Genomic DNA, 23133 nt, shown 5'->3' with positions numbered 1-23133 from the left:
GCTTGGGGTGGCAAATTTTTTGCTGGGGGCAGCAAAAAACCTAGAGCCGGCCCTGGGCATTGGTTATTTCTGTCAGGAAAGACCCACTCTCTTATGATTCTCTTTTACCAGGTAGGAAGGGCAGGATCCAGATTCACCTGTCTTAAGTCAAGACTTCTTCAACATGACCAATACTTTCTGTAGAGTGAATGTGTGAACTCAGACTGAAGATGGGCTGTTTGTTGGTCCGTGTATAGGCTTGGATCTGTGCAACAAGAGGAACCTTCCCAAACATGTGTGATCTTTTACAGCAAAGTAGGAGGATTGTTCTTCACTGAGCATGATGCGGCATAGACTTGGCTGTAGATTGTAGGCCGTCAGTGTTAATGAAGCAGTTTTCCACCCTCACTAGCTCCTTAGGTTGGGATTTGGCAAGTTCTGTGGAGTCTGAGAAGAAGTTTCTCTTGGCCTGTTATACATCCTCACCATAGGCTTGGAGAAATTCTGTTTCAATCTGTCTGCTTCAGCATTTGTTTTCAGTGATTGGTGTTTGAGTTTCCATCTCTCTCTCCTCATCTAGTTTAGGATGTCAGAAAACCAAAGACATCTGTGTGGGCAAGCAGGAAGAACAAGACGTTTGTGGGAGGGGAGCAGTGTGTCACTGGTCAAGTTCCTTGGGGATACTCAGTTAAGGAAATGAACTTCTTCCCATTCACTGAAATTCCAAATCAACTCGTGCACCATTGAGTGAAAACAGTAATGTCTGGTACTGCAATGCTAATCCAATGAGGTTCCAGGGGGGTAGAAGAATCAAGATGCCCTTACTTAGTTCATTATCCCTTTGCTTATCCATATTAAAGCCATTGCTTTAAAAAAAATGTGTTTTGCAAAGAATGTTTTTTTTCCTAATCAAGAGATTTAAGACTGTCATTTTGTAAACTTCATATTTGGAAATAAATCATCAAAAGCTCTTCTATTGTTTTATTTTAATACATGTTCTTGACTCTCAAGATTTTTCTTTACTAATTATGAAATTGGATCAGTCATTCATTCATTCAAGGAAAATGGTCTCAGCAGTACATTGTCTCATTTGAATATTGTATTACTGTAAGACAATTCCTCCAGACTTTGATGGGAATTTTACTTAAGTAAATAATGAAGGCCACCTTCATGCTATGGAGCATCTAGAGATGACACACCAAAACCACAGTTCTCCTGGATTCTCAAGGACAGAAATCCCATGCATTCTGGGACATGCCAAAGATTGTGCCTCCATACTGCGCTCACTTAACCAAAAAAAGGCTGGATAGCCATCTGTCTTGGATGGTTTAGACTAGCAGTTCTCAAACTGTGGGTCGGGACCGCAAAGTGGGTTATGACCGCATTTTAATAGAGTCACCAGGGTTGTCTTAGACTTTCTTCAGTCTGGGGCTGAAGCCTGAGCCCCACCGCTCAGGGCCGAAGCCAAAGCCCAAGGGCTTCAGCTCTGGGTGGTGGGGCTCAAGTTACAGGCCCCCTGCCTGGGGCTGAAGCCCTTGGCATTTGGTTTTGGCATCCCGGCCCAGGGCAGAGGGGCTTGGGTTCCTTTCCCCCCCCCCAATACCCCCATGCAAGGCAGCAGGGCTCAGGCGGGCTCAGGCTTTGGTCTCTCTTCCTGGGATTGTGTGGTAATTTTTGTTGTCAGAAGGGGGTCATGGTGCAATGAAGTTTAAGAACCCCTGATTTAGACACAACAAATCCTATATCTTGGGCAAGGGGTTGGGTCCCTTCTAAACCTTATGGTCCTATGATTCTATGATAAGATTTATGGGGCCATGATCTCTATGTTGGATACTGCTCCCCAACACACTTAGGGTGTTTTGGGTTGTTGTTTTTTTTTGGGGGGGGAGGGAGGAATTGGCAAGGGAAGTTGAGACAGCATCAAAATTATCTACCATGAGGCAATCACTGCAGGTTTGTGGAACTACACTGTAGCAGAAAATGGCCATCCTCCAGCCCAGGGTTAGATTAAGGCATTTGTAGTATAGGCCTATGCCCATGGTCCCAGATCCTGGAATCGTGATTACTTCAGACTCTCACTTTTAATTTTTTTTTAAGATCAGTTTTTATCCCTCATATTTCTAAGCAAAAGCTTGGAAATGTGACCCGAGTGTAGCCAATATACGTTACCTGTGTGAATTGGCAGACAGCCCAAAACAATACCACCAAGAAGCATAAACAGCACCATACATTTCACTATGGGGTGTTAAGCCTAGGACCCACCACTCTGGGGGCCCTTCCAATAGACCTGAGCAAAATACTGTGTTTTTGTGGGCTCAGTCCATCAGCCAGAGCAAATAAACACACCCAAATGCTGGGATAAGTACTGGGAAACCCCTTCTAACACACCTGTGTTTCCCAAAAGGAGGAGGCCTGTGCTGTCACTCCTAAGCCAAAGAAGAATGTCCATGCTTACCGTCCCTGCCACCTGGGAAGATGAGGGGGGCCCTGACACTGCTGCTCCAAGTGGAGGGCTGGGTTGCATGGGTAGGGACCTGCATTGCCTTAATCTGGCCCCGTTCAGTCCTGATGCTTGTTCCCCTCATCAGTCCCATCCCCATGGAACTGGTGTAGAGGGACTCACAGGTGTCAGGACACACTGAAAGAGTGTGCTGCAGAGGCCCTGCCCACCACTGGCAGTTACCACCAGATTTGGTTCATGATTTCTCCCACTAGTGAATGGGAGTATGGTTCTAAATAAGAAGTCCAGCACTTGTCCTTTTATCTGTACCAATTGTACCTTATATGCTCAATTGCTCATATGTTAGCTTCTTTCTTCACATTATACTAATCAATCACTTCTAGAGAGCTGCTGATCTATTTTTAATTGTATGTTGTTATCCTTGCCTACTGCTACAGATATAAATATCAAATAGTGTACTGTGTTACTTGCTGTACACTTAATTCTTGGTATTGGGTGACCTAAACACATCGATAGGAAAGCTGTTGAAATAACCCATTTGGTAATTTGTCAGTTTCTTTGTTACCAGTTACTGTTTTCTTCCTTGACTGAGTCTTGGGTTTTAATTAGTAATTAGTTTACTATGAAGGCAGTATGCCTCATTTATCAATCAAGCCTTCCTCTCTACACTTGGAGAACATGCTCTTATATTACAGAGACTAACTTGCTTTTTTTTTAATGATTTCAAACTTTGGTTTGATTTCAGGCAGTTCTTTTCTTTTCCTCCTGAATTATTCAAACTTTAACATTTTTGCTCTGATATCACCCTTTACTTTTCTATTCAAGCATTCACGATTTTGAAACTCTTCTCTTTGCAAATAACGAACTTTCTGGCATCTAGTCAAACTAAATGTCGTATTCTGAATTAAGCCAGTAGCATAATGCAGTCATGTGCGTATATTTTGCAGACCTTAAAAAGCAAAAATGAGAACTAGGAGAAACAGGTAGTATTGGCAGTCAAAAATAAGGATATATTTATAAAAGGACATCCACTGTAATAATAGGAAAGCAACCATGGATGCAACCTCCTTGCTCCTCTCTTTAGAAAAGAATCCCACTGACCTACTCCATGAAGTTTTTAAATTTCTTTTTTTTTTAGGAGTTCTGTTAAATAGCCACATACTCTCCTTTTACCAACATGTAAATTAAGAGAGCTGGTTGGGAAATTTTTGTTGAAATATTATTTTGTCAGAAAATGCTGATTTGTTGAAACAAACTTTTCACAGAAAAAGGGCAGTTTGACAAATTTCCCAACCCCAAAAATTTTTAAAAAAAAAAATCAAAATTACCAAAAGGTTTTGTTTCAACATTTTTGAAACAAAAGATTCTGATTTTCCTGTTCAGGACCATCATAGTTTGAGAATCTGTGTTGTAAATGTCTGAGATCAGGACTGGGGGAACAGGGATTCCTGATTTTAAATACCTGCACTGAAACTAACTCCCGCCTTGGCCCTCGTAAAGCCACTTTGCCTGTCTTCCTCAATTATGCCATCTGGAAAATGGGGGAATTATACCCACCTCCTTCACAGGGTAGTTAGTGAGGATTAGTTAAACATTTGTAAAGCATTACATAAACACTTAAAGTTTATTATTAAAAAGTCACCATACTGTGCCCGATGTCTGCTTTCCTAAACTAGAATGATCATGACAAAATAAAAACCATCTTCCATACATCTCCTGAAGGTAAAACTGGTACAAATGCCTTTGCCAATTAACAGGTCTAAACAAAAGGGCAAAAGAATTGTGTAGGGCAAGGGTCTTATGTATACACACAACAGTGAAAAATATCCTTGCCCCAAAAATGCTTTGCTTTAAATTAAAATAAATTCCCATATTCCTGGGATTCCTTGGGACGTGGTTTCTTCAAAAAGTGTTCTGGGTACTGGGCTTAATAAATATACAATATAAAATTGGGATGATCTGAGTGTACTTAGATATAAAGGGGGCTGGGGGGAGAAAGAGACCGAGTAGACTACAGCTTATAGGCACGTCACCACCTGTCAAAAGACTTGTTATGTATGTGTATATTTTTATTCAACAGAAGGAGATAAAGATGCACACAGAAACAAGCTGCATAATCCAATGACACATATTCAAGCATGTAAAATGTTTAAGCCATTTAGATGCTTGTGCCCTTTGGTGAAAATTTCTCAGGTCTATAATTGACAGTTTCCACTAAAGCAGAGGGAGAACAGAGGTCTAAACAAGCATTTCTATCCACAGAGAGTTTGCTCTTCAATTAGCATTCAGTAAAATTCTGGGAAACATTATGAAGAGACAGTGGGTTTTCTAAGTCAAGTTTTATAGAGGTTTGACAAGAGAGTGAGCTCACAAGTTCATATAGTAGGAGTCATGTATACAAAAAGGAATAGGGTCACCTATAAGATGCAAATAAGGTGAAATTCATCCATTTATGCACAGCCCATGCAAAACCCTCTCCCCCATTCAGGTCCCACAGTGCCCCTGTGTGTGGAAGGGGGAGATTGTGGCTGGAGTAGCTATAGCAGAGAAAGATTACTTCTGTCCTGAATAGGCAAGCAGAGCATGGGCTATTGGAGGTGGGTCAGGAGGGTGAGTACATGTAAGTACAATGTAAGTACAGCAGCCTAAATCCCAATCTTTGCATAGGTGGCACAGAGGAGCTGCAGTCACTATTCCAGCTTTGAAAGGAGATTCTCCATCATAATACTCTTGTAAATAGAATGGTTCTTAATTCAAGCTAATGCCACAGGGTCAAATCCTGGGGAAGAAGCAAATCCTTCGTGGAAGGTCTTTGCTTCATACAAAAGCTATCATGGACTTAGTGACAAAATCCTCCGTCCCAACTGGTCAGATGGCCTGTGCATCTGGGCCATAACCACAAATACAGCATGTGGGGTGGAGCAGAAAACATAGCCTCCTGCTCTCCCCTCTGTGTGGGCTTTTGGCCTCACCCAGCATACCTCATCCTTGCAGAGGAGCTTGCACAGACCTGCATTGGAGATCTTACTGGGGTGGAATCTTCCTGCATGAGATTTCCACTGTTGTTACTGCCACAGGATGTATCAGTATTTGGCCCATTATGGTTTCTGGTAGCCCTTGACAGCCTTTGCATGGAGCAAGATCCTTTCATGCTGTCTCACCTTTATCAATCATAACTGAGCACCATTAAAAATATAACTGTGTATTATTGGTTTGCACCCTGAATGTGGAAACATTAATTCATTCATAAGCTGTGGTGAGTCCAAGGACAGGTAAAATTTATCAGAAGCACCAATCTATCCCTTTCTGTCTTGCCCCTGTCATTTCTTCAGAATATTTTCCATCTTTTTGCTTTTTGCTTTGGCACATGTCAACAACACATTGATACAAATATTTACATGATAATAAGTGAACTGCAGTGATTTGATATGACAAATGTTACATTACTGTATCCTCATTTTCACCAACAATAGCCATGTACATGAGGAAAGCCTCTTCCATCTCCAGATTTTCCATCCCTTTTTGCCACGTCCAGTATTTCTGCTACTCATTTCCTATCCATTTCCACCCCATTTTTTCTGCAAGACTGTAATTCACTGAGTTCCAAATTGTCAAAGTGATGTTATCATCCTTATTTTAATCTGTCTAAAAACAACTGACATAATTTCAGTGGTGCTGGAAGGTACTGGTGGGGTGCTGCCACACCTCCTGTCTTGAAATAGTATTAACAAACACCAACTACATGGTTTCCATCATGAGTACCCTCACTATAAAAATTGTTCCAATACCCTGCCTAATTTTGTACTATTTGTTTTAGGCAATTTCTTCAAATTCACAGGAAAACAGACTTGCTTTGTTTTACTCTTAATTTTCCAATAATCTTATTTTCTTGTAAATGTGGTGTCTTGGTTTATCACTTTCTCCTCCACTTAGAAAGTCTGAACATTTTCCAAACGCATTTGTTGTTTGCAGCCAATTCATCAGCATCCAGGCTACATGCACATTATGTCACCCTCTTATTTTCTGCCTCAAAAATTTTTCCAGTTATCTACAGAATTCATCCCTTCCTTTTCACAGCAGTTCTTTCAACTAACAATTTTTTTTTTTAATTTATGACTAAAGAATATATCAGGCCTATGAAAAGGCATCAAAAGTATCCTTAAAAGTGCATTTTAACATCAACATTATAATTTATGCAGCATTAAAGAACAGAATCTAAAATACACCAATTGCTTCACCCAAGGGCTTCTTCATTATCTTCATCAAAAGGCTACTTTGTCACTAAAGTTTATAGATTAGACCTTATTTTTACTCTGTTAAACTTTTTAAAATCAAACTTGAATTGCTGTGTTGTATGATAACGTGTTGGATATAATGTAGAAATGGGACAAATGTCCTGAAGAACTGTGGGTCATTCAGAATATAGAGGTATTTGCTAACCTGCGGATAAGTTGAGCGTATTTTGTCACCCTGGAAGCACTACCATTCCTTATAGATATTATTCTCCATAAGACAACACTGAGTAACTGGGGATATGACTTTATGCTAACATCTACTATTCACTACAAAGGTTCTTATCACCTCTGTAGTGCCTTCCATCCAAGGATCTAAATGATTATGAAACCTTATTTAAGTACAGCAAGCAATGTCCATCCTCATTTTTCTCATGAGAAAATTAAGGCACACAGAGATTAAGGGTTAAATTTGCAAAAGCACCTGAAGTGACTTTCAATGAAACTGAGGTTCCCAAAGCCTAGATTTTTAAAGGTATTTAGGTACCTACAGGTGCCTACTGGGATTTTCAAAATAACTAGGCACTTAAATCAAGGTGAATTGGCACCTAATCAGTTAGGCACTTTTGAAAATCCCACTAGCCACCTATATGAATCTTTAGGCATCTAAATACCTTTAAAAATATGACCCTACATGCCTACATCCCTTTTTGAAATGGGACTTAGGCTGCTAAGTCACTTTGGCTCAGATCCTCAAAGCTATTCAGGCACCTAACTCCCATTGAATTAGGCCCCTAAATACCTTTGTGGATCTGGGCCTTAGGTGCTTTAGAAAATTTTACCTTTAGTGTTCTCAAGGTCACACAATGAGCTAGTCAGAGTGGAGAATAGAAATCAGATATCCTGACTCCCAGTTCTATGGTCGGATCACAAGTCCATACCCATATCAGCCTGTTTGTTGACCTGTTCACAGTAATGTAGGTAATTGAGAACCCTAGTGTTTGGTGTTTAAGATAACGTATTGAAAATAGACCAAAACCTATAGTACATATAGACAGTCCACATACTGTGTGTTTATTTATTCATTCATGTCTCTCTCTATTATTTTACCCCTTACAGAAATCCCTAATAAAATAAATCGTAATGAAGCCAAACAGCTTGCAGATGACTCAGGGTCAGATAAAACAGAAAGAACAACAAAGAGGTCCAGAGTGTCTACCATCAGGAGGATATTTGATATGGCAAAGCATCGAACAAAGAGGTCATCTATTTTCCCAACTGGTGTGAAAGTCTGTCCACAAGAATCAGTGAAGCAGGTTTTAGCCAGCCATCAAGCTTATTATCGGTTAAGAGGTGAGAGGATGATTGCACCACATATTCTTTTCTTGTGAATCTTTCCTTTAATTTAAGAAACCCAACAATAGCCCTTTGTCACTCTGTTGTTCTCTAGTACTGGGCAGAAAACTTGGCACTTACTCTTTTGTGAGACTGGGGAACAGTTGCAGGTACATCACAGTACAGTGGTGGCACAAGGTATGAGCAATCATGAGTGATGCAAACAAGAGATACTAAGTTGCTATCACAATCTCCAAGGGAGTTACAATGTGTTCTTGTTTAGCTGATGATAAAAACCAAATAATGGGTGCACTAACCGGTGGAAAAAGGCCACCTTTTAAAAAGATGTAGCAGATGCCACAGGTTTAATGCCTCCTTCCACCGCTGCTCACAAATGCTCCTCTCCTCACTCCCTCCAGCACAGCACAAATTCTAGAAATACTAGTCTGGTCGTAAACAAGCACTTAAACTACAGTAGAACCCCGTTTATCTGAGCCTCCATTATCTAGCTCTTTGCATTAACCAAACCACCAGTCACCCAAGGCTGACAGGGGTGGGGCTAGAGCGGTCAGCCCAGGGCGGGTGGGGCTCTGGCTTTCAAAATAAGGGATGGAAAGGTCTTTGCCAATTCTCCTGATTATCCAAATGTTTGAATATCCGATCTGGTCCGAGTCCCAGATAGATCAGAAAAACTGGGTTCCACTGTGTGTTATTGTTGATTAGGTTATGATAGTGTTCAAAATGTTCTAGGCACTCTCCAAACACAGAACTAGACACAATCTCTGCCCTGGAGAATTTACAGTTTTTAAAAACATTTTGTCACTCTAAATAGCCATTCTGCCTTTTATGTATTTTCTAGCTAAATAGATGCAAGTGACTTGTAAGCACTGTTTTCCTGCTGGAGCAGAACGGTGCATGTGCAAATAACACAGCCACCACTGAAGACCTTGGTTCAAATCTTAATCCCAAATGTACTTTGTTGTAGGTTACAAATTAAACTGGGTTGAGTGGTTTTAGCTTAGTTCATATTGAACATTTATCCAGGTAACAGAATGAACACACCAAGAGCCTGATCCAAAGCTCATCGAAATAAATGGAAAGATTCCCATCCAGCTCCATGGTCTTTGAAACACACAGTAAAAATAAAGAGAGAGAGAGAGGTTTACAAATAATCTGAAAATAGAAAAAAAAGGATTCCTCTTTAGAAAATGCATGTCCTCCAGTGAAGGAGCACAGGAACTACCAGGTGTGACTTAAGGGACCAACCACATCGTGTGAATAGTAAATAATGAATGCTCATTAGTAAGCTACTCATTCAGGGCCAGATTCTGCCCCCCTAACTCCCACTAAGTAATACATTACTCAGCAGGTGCTGCTTACAAAAAAACGGTACTATTCCATCCGAGTATAACGTGGCAGAACATAGCTCTAAATGATTGCAAATAAGGAACCAATCAGTCAAAAGGACAACCTGCACAATGGCAATTCATGGACAGAAAAAAGGACTAACTTAATTAGGTAAATTATTCACTGTTAATGTGACTATCTCTAGTCAGAGGACAGGCTCAGCGCTGGGAGGGCAGATGTTTCACAACTTATTATTGAGGTGTATTGGCACAGCAGTGCAAGCATGTTTGCACAGTGCATACCTACACTAGCTTTGAGAATAGCCATTTTTGTCACTGACTATTAATTTTAGAGACCCTGAGGTTTTAGATAGTGTAGGCAATTTTCACCTGCAGTTACTGAAATTATCAGATATTAAAAGTGAAATCTCCATCTTACAGTTATAAAAGATTCAAAAATAGATCTGGAACTGCTGAAAGATACAGCTTTGAAATTGCTGAGAAGTTCCATGCTAAAAGTATGCTACATTTTGAAAATGTTTGAATTCCTTTTCCTCTGAAGGGCTCAGACTTGAAATATACATTTTAAGTAGTCTGAGCTTTCATTCTGTGTGAGCACCATCTTTTCACAAAGCCAAATATTTAGCTGGATTTGGTGACACTGAAAGTAATGAACAATGGACTCATCCAACAGATAATGAATGAAGCAATCATCCCAAAACAGGGAGGGAGGAAGTTCAGAGAAAGAAAAATAACAGTGCAATAGCCACTGTGTTCATAAATCTCAGAACCATTTTGTATTTCAAGCAACATTAGAGATGATATATAGTGTTTAAGATATGTGATCCTTTAAATATTAATTGCCACATCAGTCACATAACAAAGATAAAAAGAACAGGAGTACTTGTGGCACCTTAGAGACTAGCAAATTTATTTGAGCATAAGCTTTCGTGGGCTAAAACCCACTTAATCAGATGCATGCAGTGGAAAATACAGTTGGAAGATAGATAGATATACACAGAAAACATGAAACAATGGGTGTTCTCTGTGTGTGTATATAAAATCTCCCCACTGTTTTTTCCACTGCATGGATCTGATGAAATGAGCTGTAACTCACGAAAGCTTATGCTCAAATAAATTTGTTAGTTGCTAAGGTGCCACAAGTACTCCTTTTCTTTTTAAGGATACAGACTAACACGCTGCTACTCTGAAACATAACAAAGATAGATGCTCTCAGACCAGAGTATGTATTACCAGAATCAGTTGTAAGTTTAATGGGACACTTTGCAAAGTGAGAGATGCCTGATCTCTGTAACCCATGGAGAACATTCTGGGCAAGAGGAGGGGTTGGCATCTGCGCAGGGATTGAGGCACTTATCAACGGAGTTGGGGTGCCAATCACTAATAGGGGTGTGGATTAGGTGATTATCTTTGTGGATCCATGAACAGTTGGGCCCCCAACTTCATCTTACAAGGTAGAAGAGTACAATCAAAAGCTGTAGGTGTTTGCTGGGTAGAAGTGCTAAGAGAATGGGGCCCTGCTGAATCACACACTTATATGTTCCTTATCTTCTTCTGTGTTTGGGGAACTTCCAAAATCTTTTCACCAGACCTCCACCCTCAGCTCATTCAAATCACCTCTAAAAACTCACTTCTGCAGCATTGCCTACAAAAGTCATGCCCAGATTCATAAAAAAAATTAAACCAATAGAATGTATGTCTGAGTAAGCTTGCTGTTTTATTAATATAACCCATCTGCTTCCTCCTCTCTCCCTGCTGCATGTTATGCTCCTCACTTGTCCACCGTTTAATATGCAAGCTCCTTGGGGCAAGGACCTTACTTCTATATATTGCTTGTGAAGTGCATAGCACACTTGTGGATACTAGCAAATAAATAAAAATGTATGGGGCCAGCCCCAAATATAAACTAGTTTATAAAATATTACAGTTAAATTTCATGGCTTTCTTGTATAAGGAGAGAGTAAATAGTCTATATAGACAGATGCATGTCTTCTGCTGAACATCAGGTTGGCGGGGTGGGGAGGGAGAGAGACCCCACATCATATCATTAATTGCTGGAGACAGCTAAGAGAATTCATTAAGTAGAGCTGCTGTCAGAGCCATTCCTGAGTGCCATGTGATTTTTAGCCCACTGAGCTCTGCTTCTGAAATCTCCATCCCCATTTTTTTTTCTTCTTGTGCTCACTTTTATTTTCCCAAATGATACAGAACAGCAGTGGTTGTTCCACAATGGAGATACCCATCTCTTTCCTGCCTGCTGCAGCTTGGCATGTAATTTGGTGATTCATCACCGTGGAGTTGTTACTTAACATTTAACAAACAAACCTGTACACATGTACAAAGAGAAAGAAAACACTGTTGTTTCCAAGGGGCTTTTACCTAAACTAAGTAATTCAGTTTTTCTGGAGGTGCTTTGGGAAACAAGGAGAAAGGTACACAGTTTTAAACATCAGAGTTCACTACTCCTATGACTGAGAGATTTAATTTCTCTTTTTTCCGGTTTTGAAAAAGCTTAACTCACTCAAAAGCTCCATCTTAGAATATCAGCAATGCTCTTGAATAAGAAGAACACTGGGACAAATTCATCCCTGGTGTAATTGCAGTGAAGTCAATGGAGTTACACCACAGTTGAACATGATACACTGTGTTGGGCTGGAATTTCTCTCCACAACCTCTTCCACTTGCTTCCCGAGAAATTAGCTCAAATCTGGACTCGTCACTGAGTTTGTATTTTTTTTTTATTGGCATACAGCAATATTACACAGAGGTGATTAAGCTCAAATGCAGCTGGTTGGGTATAGCAGTTTACCACATCTCCAAAGCACATAATAATAAATCAGATTATATACCTATTCTAAAACACACTAATGCATGCACATTACATTTTACATTGTATCACACTTTATAACTGCCTTACTAATTTTTGGTTTCAGAGTAGCAGCCGTGTTAGTCTGTATCCGCAAAAAGAAAAGGAGGACTTGTGGCACCTTAGAGACTAACAAATTTATTTGAGCATGAGCTTTTATGAGCTACAGCTCCTCCAGGTACCTCCCCTGAAGCTCCCATTGGCCGGGAACTGGCGGGGGTGGAGGTGCTGAGGGGAACTGGTACTCTTTTGGCTCTGTCAATCTGTTTCTTCACTTCAGCAGGTGGGTATTGTAGTTGTAAGAACGCTTGATAGAGATCTTGTAGGTGTTTGTCTCTGTCTGAGGGGTTGGAGCAAATGTGGTTGTATCGTAGAGCTTGGCTGTAGACAATGGATCGTGTGGTGTAGTCTGGATGAAAGCTGGAGGCATGTAGGTAGGCATAGCAGTCAGTAGGTTTCCGGTATAGGGTGGTGTTTATGTGACCATCGCTTATTAACACCATAGTGTTCAGGAAGTGGATCTCTTGTTTGGACTGGTCCAGGCTGAGGTTGATGGTGGGATGGAAATTGTTGAAATCATGGTGGAATTCCTCAAGGGCTTCTTTTCCATGGGTCCAGATGATGAAGATGTCATCAATGTAGCGCAAGTAGAGTAAGGGCATTAGGGGACGAGAACTGAGGAAGCATTGTTCTAAGTCAGCCATAAAAATGTTGGCATACTGTGGAGCCATGCGGGTACCCATAGCAGTGCTGCTGATTTGAAGGTCTACATTGTCCCCAAATGTGAAATAGTTATGGGTGAGGACAAAGTCACAAAGTTCAGCCATCAGGTTTGCCATGACATAATGTCGCTAAGGTGCCACAAGTACTCCTTTTCTTTTTACTAATTTTTGTAACCAATCCCTGTACAGAGCCTGAACCATCCACGGGCTGCAAAATATATTAATAAGCAAAGCTGCAGCTGCAAGCTTATCACACACTACTCTTCTTACTATTTCTTTATTTACTAACTACATGTATTTTACAAGGCCACTTGTGAATTTATGCTTTGTCCATTGTTAACATGTTTCCTTACTTCTATTTTCTTTCATTGTTCATGCAAGGCGTACACGTTGTAGCAAGAAAGTGCTTGCTAGCACTCAGAGGCTCAGTCCTTCAGTGTGAAGACAAATAAATGTCAACTCAGATAAACAGGAAAACTGCAAAAAAAATATCTTCTGTTAAATTCACGGAATGAAAACAAAAAATCCGAAATGCAACAGAAAATTAGCTCTTGCTTTAAGAGTATGTGGAAGTTGGCCTGGAAGTTTTCTGTATCGTTTAGTACATCCATCCCTGACCCTACTCTGCTTCTTCAGTCTGCCAGGAAGCTGTATGGGAAGCCTTTCGGATCTTTCTGGATCGGATTCCTGATACAAATGAATATCAGAACTGGGTCAATGCCTGCCAGCGAGAAACCTTCTGCATATTTGACATTGGCAAAAACTTCAGCAACTCCCAGGAACATCTGGAGATAATCCAACGGGTAAGAACGACTGAACTTTCTTTAGAAATGTGAAGATTTCCCAGATTCCATCCCTTAAATGTCATGCATAAGGGTAAGGACTAACATAGACAAGGGAGGGTGCACTGCACAAAATCAACATTCACTGGGTGAAAAAAAGTGGTGTTAACAATAAAGTAAACAGAAGGACTAACAGGCTTCTCGTGTTTGACTGAATACACCCACTGGTAAAAACTTTTTTTTTAATCTTTTTGCAGCGAGTAAAACATAGACCCTTCCAGGAAAGGTAAGTAAAGCAAAAGTAGAGTACTCGCCAGTTGATGCTACTGCCTTTTTTGAAAAAGGTATGTGCAGATGTATGTGGATGTGAGAGAGTGCATGCATGTACAGAACCCCGGTGTGCACTGTGTGTAGTATATGTGAGACAGCTGTGTGTTTTGTACAATAATAGAGCACCATATAATTAAGGTTGTGCAAAAATCTTAGCTAATACCCGTTTCCTTTGCAACATCACGAAAAATTTTCCTTGCTTAGTGTGACCATGAGGTTCAGATGAGGCCAAAGCCTCTGCTAGAATAGGTGTCATGAGAGAGTATGACTAACACACATACATACCCCAAAATTCTCTGCAAAACCTGAACGTTAAATAAAAAGAAGACAGAGAAAAGGAGAAATCTTTGGTGTGGGAAAAAGTCAGCCATTCTATGACTTGATTGTAGGGGTTCTAATCACTTTTGCTACATTCTACAAGAAAGTGCAAATCCTGTGCTTTAATTTAAAAAATTAAACATCAACATAATGAAGATATGCTTATCTCAGTGTTAACTGATGTTCAGCTATCCTGTAAATCCTACCATGCAGAAAATTGTCTCTACATAGGCTTTAAGAGCTTGTCTACACTGGGAAATTTACGGAAAGAGCTATTTCAGAATAATAGTGCCTTTTTCAGATTTAGCTTAATCCACTTCTAGAATAGCTATTTTGGTAAATTCTTAATCATAGACAAGCCCTAAATATAGCAGTTGGAGAAACTTAGCCCAACCCCATCCCAATCATCTCAGTTAAATGGGTCACCACTTGGGACCATCTGCAGACCAGCTTTATTAAGCGCAAGTGTTTGCTTTGATCCTTTTCTTTTTAACTAACCACCCCCGCACACACACAAATTAAAATGTAAAAACTATGTTAAAGGAACACCGTCGACTTAAAGTAAATTTACTTTTTGAAACGGACAAGCAATTTCCCATGATAACCTACTCAAATCCCCCTGCCAATCTTAGAGATTCTCAATAATCAAATTTTCCTATTTTTAAAGTTTTTCTCTTCCTATTGCTATGTGAAAGATACAGACAAACAACATGATGGCAATGATTAATTAACTTACTATATGAAAAGTGCAGTCAAATGCAACAGAAAACAAACTGAAAAATGTTTCTTCTTGAATCACTTTAAAATGATTGTATCCTTATCATGTCACTTGTAACCATAGAAGTAATATTTTTAAATTAAGGTTCTCCCTTTAACATGATGTTGAAGTTATGCAGTCATTGCCTTTTAAATACAAATTAGGATATGCAAAACTTAAGATTCTAACATAGCAACAGTAACTCAGTTATGTTGGATATATGTAACTTTTTCCATTTCTATTTTTCTGAGTTCATGTGTAGCTTAATATATTATTTGTTGTCATAAAAATATATTGCATAAAATATATAAGATGTACATAGCTGGTGAGTTCACATTGCTGTTGGAATCTTAAGCTTTGCAAAAAGTTGTTGTGATTTTAACTGTTCAACTGTTTAATTTTTCACTAATGTTATTTTGCTATCTCTGTGTAGCTATACGGACCATGTATGTGCTGTGTACATATGAACATGCCTCAGGTGAAATCCTGGTCACATTGAAGTCAATGGCAAAATTCTTATTGACTTCAAGTGAAGCCAAGATTTTAGTCCTTGTGTGCATTTTCTTTATGAAGGGTATATATTTTAGTAGAGATATCTTTATTGTGTGTGTGTGTAAGTAAAAGAAATGGCATGTTTCAATAAGATAAGATTTATTCCAATCATGATTTTTTTTAATTTGATTAAGAAGCAATTTAAATTATTGTTTTGAATGCTACAGTGAGTTGAAGCTCTTTCTGCCAGGATACAAAAATTGTTCATAGTTCACTAGAAGCCACAGAAAGAAGATGTATTATGCAATATATATGATATATTAGCTGAAAAGATAACCCTCACCCAGCTTCTTTCCATGCAGCTTAAAAATGAGTAGGTATTTATTACAGTCCTATCTAAGAGATGTAATGGTAGATGCTTGGCAGACAACAGACCATCACCAAAATTCAACGGGATAAACTCTAGAAAATTATGTATGGTGCATGAAAACTAAAGAAACATGTAGAGAAATGAGGAAAGCGTCGAACCTTGCTTAAAACTCCTCAGTAGAAACTGGGAAATTTATACGTCAATTTCAGGCATATCACTGCTATTGTGTATAATTTATTTATTTATAATATTTATTCATATTGAAAAACTCTAGGTACAATTCTATAACAGTTTTAATCCACTGAAATTCTATTAAAGTTAATGGAATACACTCACATAAAACCAGTGTAACAAAATAGAAGTTCAGGTCCTACGTTAAGAGAACATCAGGACTACAGGGTAAAACCCTCAAAAGGCTGAAAATGACAAAATTAAAGTTGCATGCTTAATTCTGCCCCCTTGTACGTAAATATTATGGTACAGTCTTAATCATGTAATTATCTGGTTGTTGAATTACTATAATATAATTTCATACAATTGTTTGTACAAGTAGATAATCATGTGTGGCAACTTGTAATATTTTTTCATTGTTATGAAATATTGTTATCATTGTCACAATGTCCTTAGTAATTTTGATTTAACTATTCTGAGTTTTCTGCTTTCTTAGGTATGTAGTTTAATGATGTAAGGCCTGATTAAATTCCCATTCACGTCTGTGCAAATGTCAGCAGCCACTCAGTACACATGGGCTGAAGTGGCTAATTATTAAGCTAATTTCCAATGCTTGCATGCACAGCACAACTTTCCTTATGTGCAGTTCAGAGGATGAGGCAGATAACAATGAAGTTATTTGTATTTCAGCTGAGTAATTTTAGCTGAAAATGTAGGTGGCCATGGCTCTATGCTATTAAACTTATTCTTTACTACTGAACTGTTTGGAGGAATGATTTCATGTACCTTTTATGGACTCTGTCAAGCACAGATTCGTACTCAATGCTAAAATATGCTACACATACATATCTAAGTTTCTAGAAAAAAACATGGTATTATATTCAGTTCCCACCATACACGATATTCAGAGAATGAGGCAAAGGATCTACTGTCCACCTCCTCTAATTTTTTCATGGTATAACTAAGTTATTAAGTTAGCTATTTGTGTATGTGCGGCATGACCTGCCTTGGCTACATATGCTAAGAGCTTAGTGTTGTCATCATTAACAAAATACTTTGCATATGCAATGTATTTTCTCTCACTCAGATCAATTTTCACCAGAACACTCCACTCATAGGCATTTCCTCCATAAAAACTATTTTCCCTCAATTTGGTGTATTCAATAGTGTTGTCACGTGACATCACAGCCACCATCCTTCCAGCCAAGGGAGATTGGACATATTGCTAGCATAGGATGTCATACTTCTTTTTTAGTTAAAAGAGTACCAGCAATTCAAAGCATATGTGAGGCATTTCCTCCTCTTTCCAGTCTAATCTTGGCTAGCTTGGGGAAAGAGACTTCTATTGAATTCAGACGTCCAGTTTGGTAATACAAAAAACAGCCTCCATGTCACCAGAAATTATTTGAAATACCAATAATGTAAAATAGACCACTGGTAAAAAGTAATAGATATAATTCAGGCAGCCAGCTGGCAGAGTTAGATTAAGTCAGGACTTTGTGCTCTTAAACTCTGGTCATGCACAGATCTGGTGCGCTATCGAGGTGCCATTCCTGTGTTTGAAGAGAAGATGGGGTCAGAGCTGCAAAGTTCAGATCTGGATTTGAATTTAAACTTTCTCAAAGTTCTGGGATATCCGGTTTTAGGCCTATCGTAGACAGGCCTATCGTAGACAGGCCTATGATGTCTGGATCCAGATCTGAATCCAAACTTTCCTATAATTCAGGAAGGTTTTGATCACGGGATCTGGTTTAAGACCAGACCATTACGAGTTTAAAGGGGATCAATGACAGCCATCTGGCTGCCGGTGGTGTGACAACTGATTCTCACTACCCCCCTCCCACCCGCCTTAATTAGCCAGGAAAAATATAAGAGATATAGTATAGTCGGAGTCCAGTGGCTCCAAGATGAGAATTCTAAAGAGATGCTCAGACCATGCTTCATGTCATGACCAGCAAGGGAGAAAATATTTGGTTTAGAAAATATTCACGCACAGAGAGTTATTGACTTGGGGCCCAATCCAATTCTGACTTAAGTCAAAGGCAAAACTTTCACTGACTTCAGTCAGCAAAGAAACAAGCCCGAAACAGCTATTGTATGTATAATCTGACTATATGCTATTATCACATTTTAAAGGGCCCACTCTCTTTATGATTATTCATAGAATTAATGAAATTTCACAAGCAAGCTCATGTTAGGTGTGGTATTCATACAACTACATGGTGTATGCATATATCACATAATAGTTTCTTAGTGAAAGGAGGAATGTTATGCTGGAAAAAGGACATAAATATAAGTTCTAAAATTCCCAAATAAAAAAGCAATTGATTGCTCCACTGCCTTGTTTAGAATGTAATTAAATGTAATGTAATCAAAATATTACATTAAAAATAACTTCCTTTGTTTAAAACTGCATTTAATGTAGAAGCCAAAATTTCATTATATTCCTGCTGATAATGACACCGCATTCATGCTGGCCATTAAATCATTCCTTTCTATCTGATTAATAGGAAAGATGAAATATCTACGGAGAAGACAGGTGGCAAAAAGCTTGAGGACATTTCTTCCCTTTCTACAGGTAAAATTGAAACTGCTTGCCCATTAGCACAAAATTGGAAGAAACAATTACAGTTAGAATTTAGAAGGCTGTAATTTGGTGACTGCAACAAAAGTAAAAAATGTTCAGTTAGGTACAACCAAAAAAAAATGTGTTTTAGCAAAATGATCTATACCGAGAACATTAGGATTTCTGTGTAGTGTATCTGGACATTCAGACAAAAGAAACCATGACTCTAACTTGGTTTCTCACATTATTTTCCATTCCGATGGTGCACTTTCATAAACTTCACCTTTTCTAGTTTGATTTGCAGCCAATAAGATGTCACAGTGTTCATTTTGTTTCCCTTATAAAACAATATTTGGAGTTTGCGCTGTTGCATTTTGTTAGCCAAAATCAGCAGACTAGGATATACCAATACAATTCTTTATTTTCAAGTGACTAGCCAGAAAGTCATATTAATCAGCATATTAATTCAAGCTTTTATTTAAAAGGTGTGGCAAGAAAGAATGTTAGCAGGTGCAATGTGTTTCAAGCTTTGAAAAGTAGTTTTTTTTTTAAATGGTAAAATATTGAAATTAAAAACTGTAAATATTAGCAGCTTAGTGAAGTAAATGGTCAATCATTATATTTTCTTTATTGATTTGTGTATTATAGAAACTTCTTAAAAGTTACTTTAACCAAGGTGTTTCTAATATTACAAATTTATTTGCTTCCAATGGAAAATTCAAGTTTTTTTCGCAAAGCCTCTTATTACTTTAAATTGACTACTAGAGAAAGATATTAGTCTGTCATATGGAGCACCCTCCAGCAACACAGTGCAGCAGAACAGGTGTGCTGCCTCAGTTTCCCTCCTTCAGAAGACCAGTAACTCCACACCAGGCTCTCTCTGCCTCAATAACACCCCTGCTCCAAAAATTGTATAAAATAGTCCATAACAAAAGACCCAAAACATAGTCCATTTATCACCCCCAGTGCATGTAGTCCATAAAATACCACCACATGTTGTCCTTTGACACCCTCTCCCCCCCCCCCCCCACCACACACACACACACATCACACTTCAGCATTTTGCGTCACACCTGGGCCCTTTGTGGATCTTCTCTTATCCTTCTCCCAGGACAACCACCCCCATCCTTCCAGCTGGAATGCAAGCCTGCTCTTCCCAGCAGAACGGCCTTTCTTCTTGCAGTTCATCCTCACCATCCACCACTTCCCCTGTTCTATTAACCTCTCAGATCTCAGACAGACCAAGAGGCAGGCCCTTCCACTGTTCCCCTAACTCCAGCTCTGCAGCAAGGAGACATCAGCAGGAAAGTCCCTCCGCTGCTCCCTTGCCTTAAGCTCTCTTTGGCCCTCAGCCTCAACTCTATGGCACACATGTTAGCATGCAACTCTGCTGCTTTCTGGCCTTCAGCCCTCTGGCCCTGTCTTGGGAAGTTAGCCATCAAATCGCTCTCCTGCTCTCCTGCCTTTGGCCCTCCCCCAGGAACAATCTACTGCTTCCCGCAGGAACCTTCTACATTTTCCTTGTCCCTGGAAAGTTCTCACCTGCCAATCTCTCCCCTCTAGGGCCCACATGCCCTCTTTTAAGCCATTTGGGGGCAGCTTACCAGACACAGGTGCACTAGCTTCTTTCCTCTTAAAAAGCCAGTGTCACCCAGTGATACAGTCATAGAAACAAGGATTGCAACTGTAAAATCAAATATACACATTAATTTACCATGTAGTAAGGACATTTAGCAGAATATGTGTATTGTATGCCATTATATACATATATCCAAGTCCTCCGCTGTCCCTTGCCTTAAGCCCTCTTTAGCCCTCAGCTTCAGCTCTCTGGCTTAGAAGTTTGCAGAGTTAAACTCAGAGTTAAACTCTGCTTACAGTTACTCATATGCAAACCCACTGACTTTTATGATATTCATGAAAGGCCATATATTATGCACAGGAAAAAGACTTTCAGTCATGCCTTAATTCATTATCACATTTCAACAGCCCAAGCTTCTCCTCTCTCTCTCTCTCTCTCTCTCACACACACACACACACACAGGAAATTAGGAAGTGCATTTTCTGTCAGTTGGTAGCTAAGCAAAAGAGAAAGGTGACTTATTTTTGCCATTTTGCAAATGAATGTCCCTTTCTCACTTCCTTTTTATTTTGAATCCCAGCAGGTGCCCCTAACGTATCTCCACCTCCATATGCATCAGCTCCTAATGGCACACTACGCAACGAAATTGTCAATGACACAAAGACTCCTGTGAAGGTGAGGACGGTCTAATATCCTATTTACTATTGATTCACCTCTCTTTACAGTAACATGGCAAATAAATAAATAAATAAATGTTGTTTGTAGAACTCTGCAGTTCACAGCCGTTAGTGCTATTTTCTATTCACTTCAATTAAGATTCAAGGGTTTTATTAGCCTCTCTTCTATACGCTAATCATGAATAATGGTTCCTGCTCATGAGTGTCCAAAATATACAGACATTATAGTTCTTTGAAGCATAGTTCTCCCTCTTTTTCTTTGAATCAAGGATGTTAGGCCTAATTACACAATTTTGTAATCCCACTGTTTTATGTAAAAGCAGTGAAAATTCACACTCTGAGCTCTGTACTGCACAGTGGAACAGGCAAGAGTATCACCACTCCATCTGGCCTTTCTACCTTGTTAGCAACCAAGTGTGACACAGAAATCTTCCCCAACAGCTCTCCAGAGCAAACAGACACCAAGGGCTTCAGCGGTTCAGGGATGCAAAGAGTCCCCTGTTACTGACAGAAATACCTCTGTACAGCACTGCAAAAAAACTGACTGGCTTTTAAAAACTCATCTGCATAGGCTTTTCATTCTACTTAGGCAGTGAAATCAGGGAAATTGCAACTGATTGTTTCTTTTCTATCACTACTATCAATCACATTTAATTCACCGGGGCAAAGCAGACAAAAAAGTTTTAATTCATTTAGGGCCAGTTTTTTTAAAGGTAGTTAGGTGCCTTGTTAAAGTGAGGCACCTAAGTACCTTTAAAAATCTGACCCTCAACTCTTTATTATCTGTGGAGGGGAAAGAGCTGCAAAAGTCATTTGTTTCTAGTAATCCAGAGCCCCAATACACTTCAAAATAAATTAACGTTGCCATGTTGTAGGCGCTCTCTCCATTCTCCCTTCACCCAAGTCCTTGGTAGTAGCCCCCTCATGGAACTGCTTCCAAGAGCAACGGTAGTAGTGATAAAAATTTATGTATTCTTTGGTCCTGCACTTGTTGTAGACGGACACTGAATCATCCACCTCCCTTTCTGACAAGCCATTGAAACCACAGACTTTTGTATGCACTGCATACAGCATACATTAATCTAAAACTGAGGCATCTTGACGAATAATTGCACAACACCACCACACGTGCTGTGCCCCTGCAGAATATGCTGGCACATACATACACTTGGTTTTACTTATCCTTGATTGTATGTAAAGTGCTCCTTTTGTTCTCTTTCTCCTCTGTCACCATCATAATAGAGTAAGTCTCTTGTTCTGCTTGTTCCTGGCAGCTACCAAAACCCAGCTGCTCAGTTCTGGGACAAATCTCTCCAGCAGCCCAACGCCAACCTAGTTGACAGTGGAAAAAGAAAACCCACCTGTCTGTGGGACTAAGTTTGATCAGCCTGCAGTTCTTTTGGGTCATATCTCTTGATTTATACACTTCCTGTAATATCATCTTATACATGAGGCAAAAGCATTTTTGGCCTTGCAGAAGGGCTGAAATGTCCATGAAATATAAAAAAGCGTCACATTTTTAAGCATTAACACTATGTTCAATAGTGTACAAGACAAAGACGATGGCGAGATGGTCCTTGCTCCAAGTTCCTTACATTTTTAGTAGGCAGATAATAGAAAACCCACTGGGAAACAGAGAAGACTGTACTCTTTTACAGCATTTATTTTCAAATACAATTGGTTTGGCAATGGAATTGTACTGATATGGGTCAGTGTTACTGATTACCACAGGAGTCTTGAAGAAGGATTTGAAATAGAAGAAGATTGGAATCTTTACACTGACTTTAGAAATGCCTGTATTCCATAGGTATCCAGGAGCAACATCTATAATACCAAGTTGTAAATTAACAAGTTGAACAATTTACCAAGGGAGATGGTGGATTCTCCATTACTTGAAATCTTTAAAGTTTGAGGATGCAGTTCTTAAAAGCATATAAGTCCACTGTCCTGAATGCTCCAATTCAGGCACAAGTTAGTGGGCTAGATATAGGAATTACAGGGTGAAATTCTATGGCCTGTGTTATGCAGGTCAGACTAGGTGATCATAAAGGACTCTTCTAGCCTTAAAAATATATGAATAAATAACACTAAATATGGGCTAAGTTCAAAATTCTTTCTGAAAGGGCCAA

General features: G+C 39.3%; 1 protein-coding gene across 1 annotated transcript in view; it reads left to right on the top strand.

Annotated features, from left to right (window-relative positions):
- Positions 1-23133, top strand: part of IMPG1 (interphotoreceptor matrix proteoglycan 1) — a 97774-nt gene that overhangs the window by 9731 nt on the left and 64910 nt on the right. Inside the window, exons 2-6 of the mRNA XM_075126536.1 lie at positions 7792-8025; positions 13599-13765; positions 14002-14030; positions 18693-18760; positions 20911-21002. Coding sequence (XP_074982637.1) covers positions 7792-8025; positions 13599-13765; positions 14002-14030; positions 18693-18760; positions 20911-21002 — 590 coding nt within the window. The remainder of the gene's footprint in view (positions 1-7791; positions 8026-13598; positions 13766-14001; positions 14031-18692; positions 18761-20910; positions 21003-23133) is intronic.

The sequence above is a fragment of the Caretta caretta genome, chromosome 3, assembly GCF_965140235.1.
Source record: "Caretta caretta isolate rCarCar2 chromosome 3, rCarCar1.hap1, whole genome shotgun sequence".
Classification (NCBI taxonomy): Eukaryota; Metazoa; Chordata; order Testudines; family Cheloniidae; genus Caretta; species Caretta caretta.
The sequence above is the reverse complement of the archived record's forward strand: the minus strand, read 5'-3'. Positions and strand labels throughout refer to the sequence as shown.